Source organism: Trachypithecus francoisi, unplaced genomic scaffold (assembly GCF_009764315.1).
Source record: "Trachypithecus francoisi isolate TF-2019V2 unplaced genomic scaffold, Tfra_2.0 Contig01474, whole genome shotgun sequence".
Taxonomy (NCBI): Eukaryota; Metazoa; Chordata; class Mammalia; order Primates; family Cercopithecidae; genus Trachypithecus; species Trachypithecus francoisi.
In genome coordinates this window covers 16,537,206-16,555,411 of record NW_022681435.1, presented here as the reverse complement: position 1 = coordinate 16,555,411, position 18,206 = coordinate 16,537,206, and the positions used below count along the sequence as shown (strand labels likewise).

Genomic DNA, 18,206 nt, shown 5'->3' with positions numbered 1-18,206 from the left:
TACAAAAAACTAGCCGGGCGAGGTGGCGGGCGCCTGTAGTCCCAGCTACTCGGGAGGCTGAGGCAGGAGAATGGCGTAAACCTGGGAGGCGGAGCTTGCAGTGAGCTGAGCAAGACTCCGTCTCAAAAAAAAAAAAAAAAAAAAAAACTGATAAAATTAAATACAGTGGATATAAGGAGAACTCTTTATCTATGAAAAAATGTCTAAACGACCCCTATATGAACTTTAATGACTGGTTCTATTTCAATGAAATATTAATAATGACATGCTTTTTAATATGTCACAATCCAAACATTGTACCATTTAGCCTAGCCTTCTTTCAGTGAGATTTCATTACTGTGTCAGTTTTAATTTAGTGTTTTTGCTTAGTACAAGTTCTCCAAACTCCTCCAGTCTTCACGTGGAAGACTTTCGGAGATTAGCACCACTAGCTGACATCCTCCATCTTCCATTAGGGACAAGATTCTGCTTTCCCATTTTTACTAAAATTTGCTGGTTCTCACCCTCCAGCCCCTGTGCAGTTCCTGGGACACCCAGAAGTTTTCTAGTTAACCCCATACTAATTAAAATCAGGCACCTCTCAGGGTATTAAGTAGACTACAAGGCAGGTCTTGTGAACGAAATTTTTTATTTACACACTGTATCTAGAAGCAGATACATAAATTCTTATACAATTAATTTCCAAAAATGTGCAAGAAATTACTATAATTTGTTTACAAACCAAAACACATATTAAAATCAATGGACTTTGGATAATTCATTCTGTGGTGTTCTCAGTACAAATAGTACACACCTGATTTGAAACATACAGAAAAAGTGTAAACTACCGCAATCTGGATTGCAAGTATTAATTTCATGGCACTCCAACAACTATGAAATTTCTTTAACCCAACATGTATATACTATTACAAAATTCTATAAGAATTTTTCATAATCTCTGGATGTACAGTTTGGATCACTTTTCAGAAACAGCAACTACACACTTTGCCATGTTATGACTGATTAATAAAAAGAATGTTTATAAAAAACCTTCTTTACAGGATTAAAAAAGTATTAAAAGAAACCAAATTTGTGATTGCTAGTGTACCAACACTTTTAGAATTTTAAAGTTATTCACGGAACTGGCTATTGTTCCTTATTAGAGTATTCAAGAAAACTGCCTATTGCTGGTAGTGAGTTCATTTTGAAATTAAGACTACACATTGGATGAAAAGCAATTAAGATTTAAATGAAAATGTATTATTCTGATTCATTCGTAAAGCAGTATCTCCCCTATACAATGTGAAATGTAATTAAAATTGGCATTTCTGAAAGCATTGTTACCAAGATTATTTTAAACCTGTAGCACTAGCAGAGACATTGCATTAACCTATGTTAGATTTTAGTAACTTTTATCCTGTTTCAATAATACTGGCTCAAAAATTACAACGTATACTTTGGGTTTTGTTTCCTTTATGCCAATGATTTAGCCTTTTGGAACTTTATTTTCTTCAACAGCAAGATGGTTGCCCCGTGTAGCTGGTTTCCTTAAAAACTATTTTTAGTTCTATGATCATTTCCTGTGACATATTTTGACCTTCTAAATTTTCAGATTATTGCACCAAGTAGAAAGAGTTTTCCTCAGACAGAAAGAGAAAGAATTAGATATTTTTCAAGTACTTTCTATAGCCTTATTATTATTTATAAAAATGCATAATAGTGTTATAGTAAGCCTAAAAATAGCTTCTGGCCTCCATCATATTTTGTGATGAAATATTTAATAGAAAACAACTCTGATTCATCTACTATGGCAAATGGATACAGCTTTCCTGTTTTTTCTTGCCTTGAGCGCAGATTTTTAGAAGCATGTATTTAAAAAGCACTCATAGGCTGTGTCCATGTCATAGATGTCAACTGCCAATAGAATCCAAATTGTGTTAACCAAATTGTGTCTAGACCAAACTAAATGATGAGTTTTCTCTCTCTCTTTTCCCTGTTTCCACTTTTAACCGGACTGTGTTACTATCATATAAAGCCAATCTTTCACATTGTTGTGCTGCCTACCCCAAATGGTTATCTTTCTACACAAAAGTAGAAAATATCGCAAAACATCTTTCTGCTTGTAAATTTAACTTTTTGGCAAATAGTTTGACTTTATCATTATACTATCAGAATCTAACAATTTCAAACTAGATTAGAAAAGGGCATATTAAAGTATATATTATGAACATACAAAAGCGCATCAAAATTTGGCTTTCTGAATTAGAACGGTATCAAGACTGTCCTCCACTAAAACACAAAATACAATTTTAAAAACATTTAGATGAAAATCTGAATAATCTTGACACTAAGCGGGTAGATCTTAAACACATGACATGATGAGAAAACGCAGGGAATAGGTTATGTCCACATAAGACGGGTTCAGGGCAGTCCAAAGACCTCTGTGCACCATGATCTCACAAGGAGGACATGTAAATGCTTCTGGGGACACGGAGAAGCCATTTCAACATTTATTATTAATACACAGTGACTCTGTGACAAAACCTGCCATCTAATATAGATGCACAGGGACTTTTAACTCACCCTAGATATACTTTAAGTTGTTTTAAAAATAAATAGTTTTGCAAAAAAATAGTTTAAATGTCTTGCATTAATTTGATAACAAGCTTACAACTCTGTAATAGTTCTTAATCCAAATAGCTTATAATGAACACTTAAATTATATTATTACAGTATACTCCATATTCCATCTTATTAGGAGAAAACATATGAGAAAATGAAAGAGTCTTTGTAACAAGGTACAATCAACATCCCACCAAAATTAAGTACCTTTTCCCCTTTAAGTCAAAATACCATAAGACCATAATATTATGGCATTGTGCCTTTTCTTGGTAATATCTCAGTTCTGACCCTAAAAAACAAAGAGAAAAAAGTAAGGATTCAGATATGTTTCAATGACAAAGCCAGTAAGTTTGACCTAAACCTTTACCCTCATGTTTAAAGTGGGTAAGAGACTTTTCCTATCTCTTCCTTTAAGTGACAAAGGAAGAACCATCCCAAATTACAAGTTTCATCTGAAATAGAAAACTTTTCCTTTAAAGGTGTGTAGCTGAAAATTTTCTGGACAGGGCAATCCCAAAATACTACATCCATTGCAGAACTGTGAAATGAATAAACACTCCGCATTTCAAAATAACTAAAAATCACTGAATATAACATCCCTCCCCAACAACCGACTCAAGGAGATAAATTAGCAATGGCAAATTACTTAAAACTTAGCTAAATTTTAAAAACCTATTTTTAAATGGCAGTATACATGATAGACAATATGACTTCCACATTATCTAATATGGTTTAAAATTTTTCTCACATTGTGAGAAAAATTACTCCACAATTTCCACAATTTTTAAACTAAAGTCATCAAGGGTTCTCTTTATAGTGGGGGTAAGGATTGGTCAAATCCAGCACACTTTTATAGTAACTACATAGAAGAAAAATATAAGTCCAACTTTAAAACAATGTTTTCTTTCTATTCAAATCAATTTAAAACTTTTTATAAACATTAATGTTGCAAGAGAATCCAGTTCATTTATGAAAATTAGTTGACAATCAAGTTCACCCAAGAAAATGCTGACTAAGCTAAAGAAATCACAGATAAAACATTTTACCAAAAGTATAGGTAACACACAAAAAAATGCTATCACAGGAAGCTATGATCATCTAATATTTCTTTAATAATAATTCTAGTTCCATAGGTTTTCATGTTATGCGCCAATTTGTACCCGAGTTCAATTACAGAAAAGGCAACAATTTCTAAATTGGTGGTATACATTTCTTTACAATTTTTTAATGTAAGGCCATTTATTAAAACAGACAAACTATAAGATGAAAATGAAGGCAACAGAAAAATTCAGCTTTTCACAACCAAAAGAATTAGCACAACCTTAGAAATAATTTAGAAAAAAGTGTTAAAGGTAAGTTGCAGATCTCCGTTCCATTACCCAAGATCATGTCAATTCGCGATTCTAAATAAATCTTTTTAAAGAGATTAAAAACTCATCTTCAGTGTACAGTAAATTCTGTGTTTTATCACACAGGTATGTTTATTCAACACTATCTTTTGAAAATGGGCCATTTAAAAAGACATAGCAATTTCCATTCTGTAAGTTTCATTCAGTTTTACTTAGGGTTGAATACACATGAAATGTGCTTTTAATGCATAAAAATCACAGTGGATAGCAGCAAAGGACTGGGGGGAGGGGCATTAGGAGAATTTGATAATTCACATTGTGATTATTCTGCACATTGATGAAAGATAATTCACACCTCTAAAACCTCAAGACTTCCCTTTTTAAAGAACCAAAATAAACCCAAGACACCTTGCTGACACTTCCCCACCCCTAAACAAACTGATGACTCTTTTACACATAAAACTGAAATAGTTATGGCAGCAAAATATTTTGATGGCAATGAAAGTCTGTAAACTGTATTTCAATCTTTTGTTCTTATTCCCAAAGTGCAAGATGCAGGGTTCTCAATCTTTCAGTAGTGCTTCTCCTGTAAGTAATCCTTCATTTTGTTTGGCAAAGGCAGTTTCTGAATTAAGTCTATTCTGGTGTACTGACGTATAACAAAACGGCACAGGTACTGCAACGAGCGCACCTGCATGAACCGGGACACTGGGTTGGTCAGTCTGACGGGGTAAGTTGCAGAGCCAGGCAGCCGAGACCTTGAATAACAAAAAGCTCCATTTTCAGAGTCCCTGATTGAATGCTCAATTAGATCAACTATAGACGTATGTCCTTCCACATCGGGCTGTTCATAAAAGCTAAACCTACCGTTTGAGTGCTCAATTCTAGTGTGAAGTGTTTTACCATGGGAGCGAAAGCTCAAGCTTAAAAGATAACGGTCGTCAGAACTGTCCCGAACAAGAAAAGAACCATCTGGCACGTTTGCTAGCTTCCCTTCTGCCTCCCAACGTGTGATTGGTCCCCAGTACCATCCTTGTTTTGCAAGTTTTTTCAGCTCCTCTGTAAGGCTTGTCACGACCATGGGACCACTACTTTGCACTGAGTCATAAACTCTTGCAACCCCAGGAGCAGAGTTCGGATCAAAATTCAAATGACAACGCATACTTTCAGCCACGTGGGCTTCTGTGCCAGTGAGTCCACTGAAGTTCCTTTGGATTTGATTATTCTGCATTGGAGGTAGCAATGGTGAGAGTGGAGGGACATCATCGTGACCCGCTCTCGGGCTCTGCAACATGACGCCCGTGGTGCCAATCAACAAGCCATTCACGGACTGATCCACGAAGATCTCTGGGGCGACAAGCAGGTCCTGGTCTACCTGACTCTCATCTTCGGGGAAAGCGCGCCCTCCCCCTGGAGGGGGAACGGCAGAGACTTCCATGGGAGAAGAGCTGTCCAGACAACAGCTCCGTGATCCTTCCAAAGGATACATCCCCTCATCTAAAGGCACAGTATACTGAATGTAGTCCTGAGGCATAAGTCCAATAACGACAGGCACATGTTCATCCAGGTGGAGATGCAGGTCTCCGTTATGAGAGGCCGAGCTCTTCAGTGAATTGGCTTGCTCTTGGCACGCGGTCTCGTTCTGGAGGTCGTGGAAATCCTTCCGGACGCCATTCAGGGCTGGGCTCGGGCTGGAAGAGTGAACCAAGGCCTTGACTCTCACCTCCATCTTGATGCAGGTCTCCTCGGAGTTCGTGGGCCGCAGAGGCCACGGCGTGGGACTGTAGTGATGGCTGCGGAGCGAGGTGGACCTTATCGGCCTCTGAGCTCTCACGTCTTTAAAGACTATGGGTGCTGAGGAGGAGGAGAAGGTGTCCTCATCGGCAGAGCTCCCAGAGGGTGTGCCCGCCTTGCCTTTTGGCTTCTGTTTTGCAGAAAGCCGCCTTTTTAGCGTACCCATCAGGCTCTCGCTTTTCGATCTGTTTTTTCCGCCTTTTTCATCTTCACCGTTGATATCGCAGCTGGCCATATCTTTACCATAGCAGCTACCAAACAAGGAATCATCTTTTCCAAAGTCACTGGCTAGCGATGGTTGTTGTACTACCATGAAATCAGTTTCTTCTTTACTTTTATTCAAGTTAAAAGATTTCCGTAAGGTTTTAAGACTAATTTTCTTCATTATGACTAGTTACCTAATCCAAGGGATCAAAATTTCTATCTGGAATATTATCCCCAAACATCTGGAGAGGCTGCAAGGCTGCATCTATGTATTTGTCCTGCTTCATTTAACCTTTGGGGCCATTTTCTAAAAAATAAAAAGAAGAGTCATATTAAAAAATATTTCCACAAAAGTTTTAGTCAGTTTTAATCCTTTAGCTTCTGAACAACAATACCCCAGTCTTTTTTTTTTTTTTTTTTAAGATGGAGTCTCGCTCTGTAGCCCAGGCTGGGGTGCAGTGGCGCGATCTCGGCTCTCACTGCAAGCTCCGTCTCCCAGGTTCAAGCCATTCTCCTGCCTCAGCCTCCCGAGTAGCTGGGACCACAGGCGCCCGCCACCACGCCCGGCTAATTTTTTGTATTTTCAGTAGAGACGGGGGTTTCATCGTGTTAGCCAGGATGGTCTCGATCTCCTGACCTTGTGATCCGCCCACCTCGGCCTCCCAATGTGCTGGGATTACAGGCATGAGCCACCGTGCCCAGCCCAGTCTTTTCTTAATGTCAACTCTGTTAGGACCGGGATTTCTATTGCACCCGGCACAGCAGATCACTGCCTACTACACATGAGCATTTGGCAAATATTTCATTATGTTTATAAAGAACAAGCCTGTATCTACCTTTATTTCATTTGGCACCTTGCTTTTTGGTATAATCTCTAACGTGTGGGCCAGTGTTCACGTCCTTCCTAGCTGGACTCTAGCTAGACCGGCACACTCCTTCAGCACTGATCCTGACTGCTCCTCTGCTGCCCGCCCATGTCCCAGGACGACAATAAAGGCGCTCCATAGAACTGCAGTAACAAGCCTAGTCAACTCAACAACTTATGCATACTATAAATATTTAAGCATGTGTCAAAATAAACAAAAAGAATTTCATTATGTAGAGATGTTCCTTCAGAACAAGAATCATTCACCTTCAAGTTCCCAATGCACAGAGAAGGAAGAAGCCCAATGCATGTGGGCTGAAAAGCTTCATCTCTTAAGTACATCCATAAAAACCCACGTGTCTAGTTTTGATTGATTTGGAAGATTATGAAACATATTTCCAGAATTATTCTTTCTTACTCTTCTTTTTTTGCAATTTCCCATGGCAAATTTTTACTTCTATATCCAGAAATATATTTTCTAAACTTTTTTTGTACATTGTTCTACACTGAAATGACAGGATTTCCATTCTGTAAAGACTTTCTGAAAGTCATTTCACAAGAAAAAATCTTGGTTCCATAAACCAGGTTAAGTGATCCTAACACTACTTTGCAAAGGCCTTGTGTTTAAATCGTGTGGAATGTTTTCTTTCCTCCAAGGCCATGTTCTGCCTTCTCTGCAACCATCAGAGTATGCCTTGACAAGGTGACTCGCTTGACTTGAGCGAAATGCTAATAAAGCCCAGAACAAGATTCTAGCCTCCCAAACCAGCAGTTTTGCACCACTCAGTTTCTTGGCACAAGACTAGGGCTCTAGCTTTGATCCCATTCATGAATTCACTCTGCATTTACTAAGCCCCTACTTGGCCTCCGCTGAGTCAGCTTGGCTTAGCCCTGTGTGGCAATACACAGATTAATAAATAACTGATGGTCACCTAATCCAGTAGGAGAGACAGATGTATGAACAGATAAATTGTAGTATCAACCCTTCTGTAATATAATGGTACACAAGGTGGAAACTGACAGGAGAGAGAGAACCTGACAATTGTCTCCTTTTAGTTACAGGTAGGATTTGGGTGGTGTGCAGATGGAATCATCCTTACTAAAAACCATTCAGTTCAGACAACCTATCAGGGGATCAGTAATACCATGTCCCCAAAAAGGAAGAACCAATTTTTAAAAGTCTACTGTCATGTACTACATTTCCGAATAAGTTGTAAAAAATAAAAAACTTAAAATATTTGAAGCACCAGTTACTTTTGAATAGTAAATGAAGTTGTATATTAGGTGAACTCAGTGTCTTAGTAGCATGTCTTCTACCCAAGCATAATGAAATATTATAACTGCCAGAATCAGTAACTGATTAACCCTACTAAATGTGAGATTCAAATAGTTCTGCTTCCCACTATCACACCCATACCCCAAAACACGAGAGACTAGCAACCACGGTAAAAGTACCTGGCAATTACCTACTTGAAAATTATTCCTTTTTCAAGCACCAATCCATATTTGTAAGCTATTAATCAATACTGATATTAAAGAAACAAAATGCAATCCTAGACACATTACAAACTATAAAAGTTCTATTAGGCCATATGGTCTTTTATCTCTTCCCTTCATATTCTAGGCGAAGATTACTCTAAAATTTTTAAGAGTATCTGTTTTTCTGTTTGCACATCCAAAAATACGTGCCATCTTTTTATAGGATTACCATCTGTCTCATGCCTAAGTAAATGTTCTGAATTAGTTTTACTGCTTTTCTAATTGTAAAATTTTAAGTTTACACATATACTTGAAAATGTATATAAAGTTTCAAGGGAAAAAGCTTTACACATTTAAATACTTTATCCATATGGGTAAAGGATAACTTCTTCAAATAATTTCAACCTCTTCTAAAAGAAATGACTTGAGGTAGTCATGTCTGTCAGTCATCATAACACATAATGAAAAAATTTAAAAGATCAAACAACTAATTAACCTTCAATAAACAAAACAGCTTTATTATCCCCATTTTATAAAATGAGGAAACTGGTTATCAGAGAGATTGGAATTTGCCCAACAAAGTTAAACAATTTGCTACTAGAAACAGCAGATCCAGAATCTGAACCTGGCTATTTATTTGCAAAGCTCACATTCTTTCTCTACACCAAACTGTCCTACCTGTCATTCTACTGCTTACATCAGTAGTTCTCAAACATTCTGGTCTCAGAACCCCCTTATTCTCTTACAAATTATTGGAAGACAGGAAGAAGCATTGTTTTTGTGGGTTGTGTCTATTGAAATGTACCCTACTAGAAAATAAAACTGAGAGACCAGGCATGGTGGCTCACGTCTGTAATCCCACTCTGGGAGGCCAAGGCGGATCACCTGAGGTCAGGAGTTCGAGACCAGCCTGGCCAACATGGTGCACTCCATCTCTACTAAAAATACAAAAAAAAGAAAAAACTAAATTAGCCAGGCATGGTGGCGTGTGCCTGTAATCCCAGCTACTCAGGAGGCTGAGGCAGGAGAATTGCTTGAGACTGGGAGGCAGAGGTTGCAGTGAGCTGATATTGCGCCACTACACTCCAGCCTGGGCAACAAGAGTGAAAACTGTCTCAAAAAAAAAAAAAAAAAAGAAAAGAAAAGAAAATCCTGAGAACATTTGTTATTTATTTATTGAAGACACAGAATCAGAGTCTTGCTGTGTTGACCAGGCTAGAGTGCAGTGGTATGATCTCGGCTCACTGCAGCCTCAACCTCCTGGGTTCAAGTGATCCTCCCACCTCAGCCTTCCGAGTAGTTGGTACTGTAGGCACGCGCCACCATGCTTGGCTAATGTTGTCTACTTTTTGAAGAGATGAGGTCTAATTTTGTCTACTTTTTGTAGAGATGAGGTCTGTGTTGCCTGGGCTGGTCTTGAACTCCTGGCCTCAAGCAATCCTCCTACCTCTGCTTCCCAAAGTGCTGGGATTACAGTGTGAGCCACCGTGCCCAGCCTAATTTTATATGTATTTTAAAACAACAATATACTCTTTACTTGTTAACATAAATAACATTTTCATGAATGATAATAAAAATCAGTGAAAGTGGCACCACATGACATTACTGTAAATCTCTTCTGCCTGACTTGAAGGAAGACAGCCAGACTCTCATGTCTGCTTCTGCACTGAATCTGTCACAGAACAGTAGCCCTCTCTTATCTGCAGGGGATACATCCCAAGATCCCCCGTGGCTTCCTGAAACCACAGACAGTACAGACCCTATATAAAGTATACTTTGCTTTTTTCCTATACACACATACCTATGAGAAAGTTTAATTTTTAAGTTAGGTAAAGTAAGAGATTAACAACTATAAGTAATAATAAAATTGAACAATTATAGCAACATATTGTAATAAAAGCTATGAGAATGTGGACTCTCTCACAAAATATCTTACTGTAGTGCACTTAGCTGTCTTCAGATGACTGTCGACCGTGGGTAATTAAACTGTGCATGAGGGACTACCTGTAAGAAGAAAATTCAGCCTCCTCCAGATACATAGTTGGAAAAAGGAAAAATATATTTTACTTAATAATCTTTTCATATAACTACGGATATCTTTCTTTGATACTATATCAAAGCTCAATGAATGACAGTTTCTTAATGTTAAATTGCCCTGTAAAATCTGAAACCATAACATGAAATTTTTTACTCTATAACATTCAAACCCATTGGTCGTGCCTATAATGCCAGCACTCTGGGAGGGTAACTTGAGGTCAGGAGGTCGAAACCAGCCTGACCAACATGGTGAAACCCCGTCTCTACCAAAAATACAAAAATTAGCCAGGCGTTATGGCTCACGCCTGTAATCCCAGCTACTCGGGAGGCTGAAGGAGAATCACTTGAGCCCAGGAAGCAGAGGCTGCAGTGAGCCGAGATCACACCACTGCACTCCAGCCTGGGCAACAGAGCGTGACTCCATCTCAAAAAAAAAAAAGAAACTTTGAATTTTATCACTGGCAACAATACTGTCATTTGTTTTTATTGAAGTGACAGACTCATGTTGATCATTTATGGGAAAATATTTTAATCATGTGTGTCTATCGATTGTTGTTTTTAGTAAAAGTGGTTATTTCACAAAAAAAGGAGCTAGTTAGCGAGTGTAGCCAGCAATTCAAACAACAAGCGCTTCCCCTGGAGACACCCTTCCTCAGCATGTACTAGAAAGTGTCTTTGAAATATTCACATTTCATAAAAAGGATTTTAGAAAGATGTATGCTCAGGGTAAAGATTTCATAAAATTAATAGTTTTTATAGCTTCATTAATGGCACCCATAAGTATAACCAATTTTTTTTTTTTTTTTTTAACTAAAGTGCTTGGTTCTTACTCAAGTAAAAAACATATGACTATGATTACATTTACTATTACAGTTTGGTGCCACTGCCTTGACTCATGGTGAGGCATCATCAGTTTTATCCATCATTGTTTTCTGTCCCATCAGTGAAAAAGGCAAATGATGTTTCAGCATTATGATGAAAGAGGATCCACAGACCAGAGCCACAGGCTTAAATTATCTGTGAAGGCAATTTAAAAGAGTAAAGACTTTAACATAAAGCAAAGAATCCACATAAAAAGTTAATAGCGTTGTAAATATCTCTCTATACCCTAAGTTGCATTGTCAATTTCTGAACCTGCATGGTTCATGTACTTTCATCTCAGTTTCTTAGATTCTACTCCACTGCTCCTGAACCTGTGGGAACCCTACTTGCCATTCCCTTAGGAAAAAAAGGAAAAATAAGAGATACCAAAGTCTTCCCAGAAAGGGAGAACAGAAAAAGGAAGAATGGAACAGACCATATGATAAAAAAGAATTACAATACAAATATAACATGAAATATAAGATGTAGGCTCCAAAATGTTTGTTATACCAATACATATAAATGGAGTAAATCCAAGTATTAGACTTTTTTTTTCCTTTTTCTTTTTTTCTTTTTTTTTTTGTGAGATGGAATCTTACTCTTGTCGCCCAGGCTGGAGTGCAATGGCACGAAACAGCACGATCTCGGCTCATTGCAACCTCCGTCTCTTGGTTTCAAGTGATTCTCCTGCCTCAGCCTCATGAGTAGCTGGGATGATAGGCACCCACCACCACACCCGGCTAATTATTGTATTTTTAGTAGAGACAGGGTTTCACCATGTTGGCCAGGCTGGTCTCAAACTCCTGACCTCATGATCCACCCGTCTCAGCCTCCCGAAGTGCTGGGATTACAGGCGTGAGCCACCGCGCCCAGCCTAGAAGAAAAACATTTTAAGATCTGACTAAAAAAAAAAAAAAAACAACAATCATATGTTATATATGGAAAGGACACACTAAAACAAATTATCTCAGAAAGTTTTAAAATATCATAAAATCTCTCCAGTATTTCCACTCTTTCCAACTATTCTCTTCTTCACTGTTCCTGTGATTTTCTTATGCTACCAGCTAGTTGTACTAAGTGTGTTCTACTTGGGATCAGGAATGTTTTCAGTAGTGGTCACTGCCATATCTCCAATATCAAAGATAGATCCTGGGCATGGCTGATACTCAGATGCAAACTTTTTTTTTGTATTTAAATTCATTATGCAATTTAAACATATGAACAAATAAGTATATTTTTGAAAATTATTTATATAAAAATAGTGCTAATTGATTTAGAAATAATAAATGCAAGTGGCTAAAAATATTTTCTGCAGAATCAGGTACAGGCAAAAAGACTAGGGAAACATTCCTTTAAAAAAAAAAAATTTGTCTATAATAAATAATAGGCCAGGTACAGTAGCTCACACCTGTTATCCCAGCACTTTGGGATGCTGAGGCAGGTGGATCACTTTGAGGTCAGGCATTTGAGGGCCAGTCCGGCCAACATGGTGAAACTCCGTCTCTACCAAAAATTACAAAACTTAGTGGGTCGTGATGGTGTGTGCTTGCAGTCGCAGCTACTCAGGAGGCTGAGGTGGGAGGATTGCTTGAACCCAGAGGCAGAGGTTGCAGTGAGCCAAGATCACACCATGCACATCCACACACCAACCTGGGCAACAGAGTAGGGTCTTGTCTCAAAAAACAAACAAACAAACAAACAAAAAGAATGTGGTAAAAAGGGAACACTTGTACACTGTTAGTGGGAATATAAACTAGAACCACTATGGAAAACAGTGTGGAAATTCCGTAAAGAACTGAATGTAGATCTCCTATTTGATCCAGCAATCCCACTGCTAGGTATCTACCCAGAGGGAAAAAAAAAATTATATGAAAAAGATACTTGCACACACATAGCAGCACAACTCACAATTGCAAAAATATGGAACCAACTCAACGTCCATCAACCAATGAGTGGATAAAGAAAGTGGGGGGGGGTGTGTGTGTGTGTGTGTGTGTGTGTGTGTGTGTGTAATACCACTCAGCTATAAAAAGGAACGAAAGAATGGCATTCACAGCGACCCGGATGCAACTGGAGAGCATTATTCTAAGTGAAGTAACTAACTCTGGAATGGAAAATCAAATGTTGTATGTTCTCACTTACAAGTGCGAGCTAAGTTATGAGGATGCAAAGGCATAAGAATGATACCATGGACTTTGCAGACTCAGGGGAAAGGGTGGGAGGGAGGTGAAGGATAAAAGGCTAAACATTAGGTACAATGTACACTACTCAGGTGATGGGTGTACCCAAATCTCAGAAATCACCACTAAAGAACTTATCCATGTAACCAAAAACCACCTGTTCCCCCAAAACTTATTGAAACAAAAAATACATTATAAAAAATAAATTCCATTATGCTACCTTGAAAAAAATAACTGGGCCTTTGTACAAAAATTGTTTTGCAAAGGCAATTAAACTTCTAATTCTAACACTTAAAAGAAGTACTAAACTAGAAATCCTAGACACATTACATAACGATATAGATTGTATCATTTAGGCTGATACAGACTTCAGGCAATAGATGTTTAAAGAAAACACATTGGTCCTGCATTTAGAAATTAATAAGAGTGTATTTACTTGTTTTAATTTAAAATAAAATGTTTAAAGTACACGAGTCCCTAGTTTAGTGAAGTTTTTCAATTAACTGACAAACACCAATTCAGAAAAATTTTGAAAAAGAAAAATAGTCCTCTTACAGAAAAGACTGGAAAAAGGCCTAGGCTAGCACCGGGGAAGTAGAGTAACAAGATGGCACTGCATTCAAGAAAAACTGGTCAGACACAATGAAAAGGGGCACAAGCCATAATACAATGAAGAAAAAATCTGCCAAAAATTTTTGAACATAAAATGGAACAGCATTAAAATGTCTCTTTCAGCCCAGGAGAATGAAGTGAACAAAAATGAAGAATATAGCAAATTTAAATTACAAAATTAATTTATCTTTTAGACATATGGGATTCTATACCCTAAAAAATGAGAACACATCTCCTTTTCAAGAACTTAGGCAACAGTTACTAAAGGCTCCAATTAAAGCCTTCATAAATTTTAAAAGTCAAGAGATCTCCTTAATTAACCACAAGGCATTAATAAAAGTAAATAGGACAAGCAAAAAAAAAAAAAAAAAAAACTAAGTAAATTAAATTAAAATCAAACATCTTTAAATAACTCAAGTCAGAGACAAAATCTCAAAGTGAACAAAAATGGTATATGAACAAAATGAAAACACCACATATCAGCCGGGCGAGGTGGCTCCTGCCTGTAATTCCAACACTTTGGGAGGTTGAGGCAGGCAGATCACTTGAGGTTAGGAGTTCAAGACCAGCCTGGCCAACATGCTGAAACCCTGTCTCTACTAAAAATACAAAAATTAGCTGGGCGTGGTGGCAGGTGCCTGTAATCCAAGCTACTCAAGAGGCTGAGGCAAGAGAATCGCTTAAACCCAGAAGACGGAGGTTGCAGTGCCTGGGCAACAAGAGCGAAACTCCATCTCAAAAAAAAAAAAAAAAAAAAAAAAAATCTACATATCAAAATCTATGTGATTCTGCAAGACCCTAAAACCAGGTCCACAGAAAATTCAAAGATTTAAACATTTACAAAACTACATGGTAAGGAATTAAGAGAAACAAATTATGCATTCCATTCAAGAAGTCAGTAATTATAAACCCCCAGCCAGCAAAAGAAAAATCAGAAAAAATAACGATAAAAGCACACATTAATGAATTAGAAAATAAAAAGTAACAGCATTAAACATTACAAGATTCGATTCTTTGATTATGCAAGAGAAAACTCAATTGGTAAACAACTAGCTGGCATAACTAAGAAAGGGAAATGTGCTTATACAACATTGGAAATAGAGCAATAACCACACATTCGTGAGGAATCAAAATGTGTAAAACTACTTTGAAAATTCTATGAAAATTAATATGAAACTCAGATGAAAAGGGTAATTTTATAGCAAAATATATATCATCAAACTTTGCAGCTGAAGACATAGGAATCCAAAAGAAGCTAACAATTGTCGAAGAAACTGAGAAAGTGATCAAGGAGCCACCATGGCTCTTTTTCCTTCAGGAGAAGAAAGGGAAGGACAATAAAGACAGGTCCAAAATTCACACCACCACTTCAGAGCACAGAGAAAACACAAAGCTCCCAAATTTATTTTTGAGGTCAAAAGCACACTGATACCAAAATTTGACAAAGATGACCAAAAAAAAAAAAAATCAAACTGATCTCACTTAGGAACACTGAAGTACAAACCTTAAATACCAGCAAACGTTGGAAGTGGTAGGGGAAAAGCAATTCAACTAGATAAGGTATATCCAGGGATTGCTACCGTGGCTCTAATATGGAAGTTTATTAATATATACTACTTTAGATAAAAGGAGTAAAATAATATGATCATAGCTACGAGTCACAAAAAGGATCTGAAAAAAAATTAAACATCAATTCCTGACACCCCAAACCCATTGCAAAACAGAAACAGATGGACATTTAATGTTATATATATATACACACACATATATACATACACACACACACACACACAAAACATCAGAGCTGTAATGAAGAAATGCTGAAAGCCAGCAACAAGGACATCAATTATCAATATTATTAATTAGCATTATTTCCAACATATTAGCCAATGAATTAGACAAGAAATAAAAATAAATATTGGAAAGGAGAAGACAAAATCATCCTTATGAAATGATTAAACACCTGAAAATTCAATAGATGCCGCTGAACAACAGGGGTATGTTAGGTGATTTTGTCATTGTGTACACATAGCGTGGATTTACACAAATCGTGATTGTATAGCTTACCTAGGCTTTATGGTATAGCCTATTGTTTCTAGGCCACAAACCTGTAAAGCACGTTACTGTTCTAAATATTGTAGGCAATGTAACACAATGGTAAGTATTTGTGTATCTAAACATATCTAAAGAAAGAAAAGGTAGAGTAAAAAATATGGTATTATAATCCTATAGGACCATATTACACACTCAATTCATCATAGACTAAACTGTCATTTTGCAGGGCATGACTGTATTGGGGAAAACAGTCAAGTGACCAATCACAAAATTCATACGTAAAAATCAGTAGTAATTCTATGGCTTTTTTTAGTTTTGAGATGGGGTCTCGCTCTGTCGCCCAGGCTGGAGTGCAGTGGCGTCATCTCGGCCCACTGCAACCTCTGCCTCCTGGGTCCAAGCGATTCTCCTGCCTCAGCCTCCCGAATAGCTGGGATTACAGGTGCGTGCCACCACACCCGGCTAATTTTTGTAGATTCTATCATTTTAAGAAGCAGATAAGAAAACATAACAAAAGACTAGATCCTATTTATAACAGCTTCAAAAAAAGTGAATAGGAAATGTACAACTACATGAAACACTTTAAAACTCCGTAGAGAATCATAATAGATCAAATACACATAGACACATCTTGTTCTTAGGTAAAACAATTCAATCCTCTCAAAATCTTGACTCACGATCCCAAGAAAACAATAATAATGCTTTCTAAGAAAGTCAACAAAATGACAGTGAAGTTAACTTTGTTATCCAAACAACAAAAAGAGAACAATTCTAAAAGACTAATTGAAAGAGGATGAGCTACCTGACATATTAAAACATGTGACACCAGCTTAACACTGGAGAAGGGGAAAGACAGAATAGAAAGTCAAGAAATAGACCAAGAGACATATGGGAAGAGTGTGTCATTAAGAAGACATCTTAAGACCACCAGGGAAAGGTGAACTATCAATGAGCAATGATGAGCAGGTGGGAGAAACTTTTGGGACTAGTGGGTCTAGCAGGGCTCTTACTTAATTTCCTATCTCAAAATGAATTCCAGAAAGATCAAATATATAAATATTTATATTTTTAAAATATAAAAGTTGGAGAAAAAATTTTTTAAACGCCTTGCACTGCAGAAGGCCTTCTAATACATAACATAAAACCTTGAATCCATAAAAGATGAATAAAGCTAACAGTGCAAAATGTATAAATTTCTTGATAACCAAAAAATGACATAAAGAAAGCAAAAAACAGAGAAAAACTGCAAACATATATGACAAAGGATTAATTTTGTAACATAACTGTGCTGTTAGAAATCAGTAAGAGAAAGTCTAACAATTCTAAAAGCAAGCAGGCAAAGCATAGAAACAAACATCACACAAAAAGAATGATGGAAAGGAAGAAGAAAGGCAAGAATAAAAAAGAAACTATGAAAGCAAGAGGGAGAACACAAATTCAAGTGGCCAATCAATACCCTAAAATATTCTCAATTCATTCATCATTAAAAAATCCATGGGCCGGACGCAGTGGCTCACCTCTGTAATCCCAGCACTTTGGGAGGCCGAGGCAGGCGGATCACGAGGTCAAGAGTTCGAGACCAGTCTGGCCAACATGGTGAAAGCCTGTCTCTACTAAGAATACAAAAATTAGCCAGGCATGGTGGTGCGTGGCACTTGCCTGTAATCCCAGCTACTCAGGAGGCTGAGGTAGGAGAATTGCTTGAACCCAGGAGGCAGAGGTTGCAGTGAGCCAATATCACGCCATTGCCCTCCAGCCTAGGCAACAGAGCAAGACTCCATCTCAAAAAAAAAAAAAAAAAAAAATCTAAAGAATTTTGGGGTAATGGGAATTGTTCTATTTCTTGATTGTGGTGGTGTTTATATGACTGCATGCATTTGTCAAAACTCAACAAAACGCAACTAAAAAAGGTGATTTCACTGTATGCAAATTATATCTCAATTTTTTAAATTCATTGAAAAGGAAATTCAAACCAAAACCAGATAACCTCTTCATCTGAGTGTGAAAACCTTAAACTATTAACAATGTTGGGAAAGGCATCCTGAACTTAGTGCTCATAACTCATGATTGAAGTCAATTACAACTTTGTAAAAGATTATTTGAAAACATTTACCAAAAATTTAAACTGATATACACCTAACCAAGGAATTAGGCTACTAGTGATTTGTC

General features: G+C 37.4%; 1 protein-coding gene across 5 annotated transcripts in view; it reads right to left on the bottom strand.

Moving 5' to 3' along the window:
* Positions 1 to 609: 609 nt before the first annotated feature.
* SOCS6 (suppressor of cytokine signaling 6) overlaps positions 610 to 18,206 on the bottom strand; it is a 43,918-nt gene continuing 26,321 nt past the window's right edge. For 4 of the 5 annotated variants that reach the window (XM_033175550.1, XM_033175565.1, XM_033175555.1 and 1 more), the window contains one exon: positions 610 to 6,255. In XM_033175550.1, coding sequence (XP_033031441.1) covers positions 4,522 to 6,129 — 1,608 coding nt within the window. In that variant the 5' untranslated portion in view covers positions 6,130 to 6,255 and the 3' untranslated portion in view covers positions 610 to 4,521. Of the gene's footprint in view, positions 6,256 to 11,188; positions 11,741 to 18,206 lie in introns of those variants that run through there. The other variant, XM_033175574.1, reaches the window with a different exon arrangement.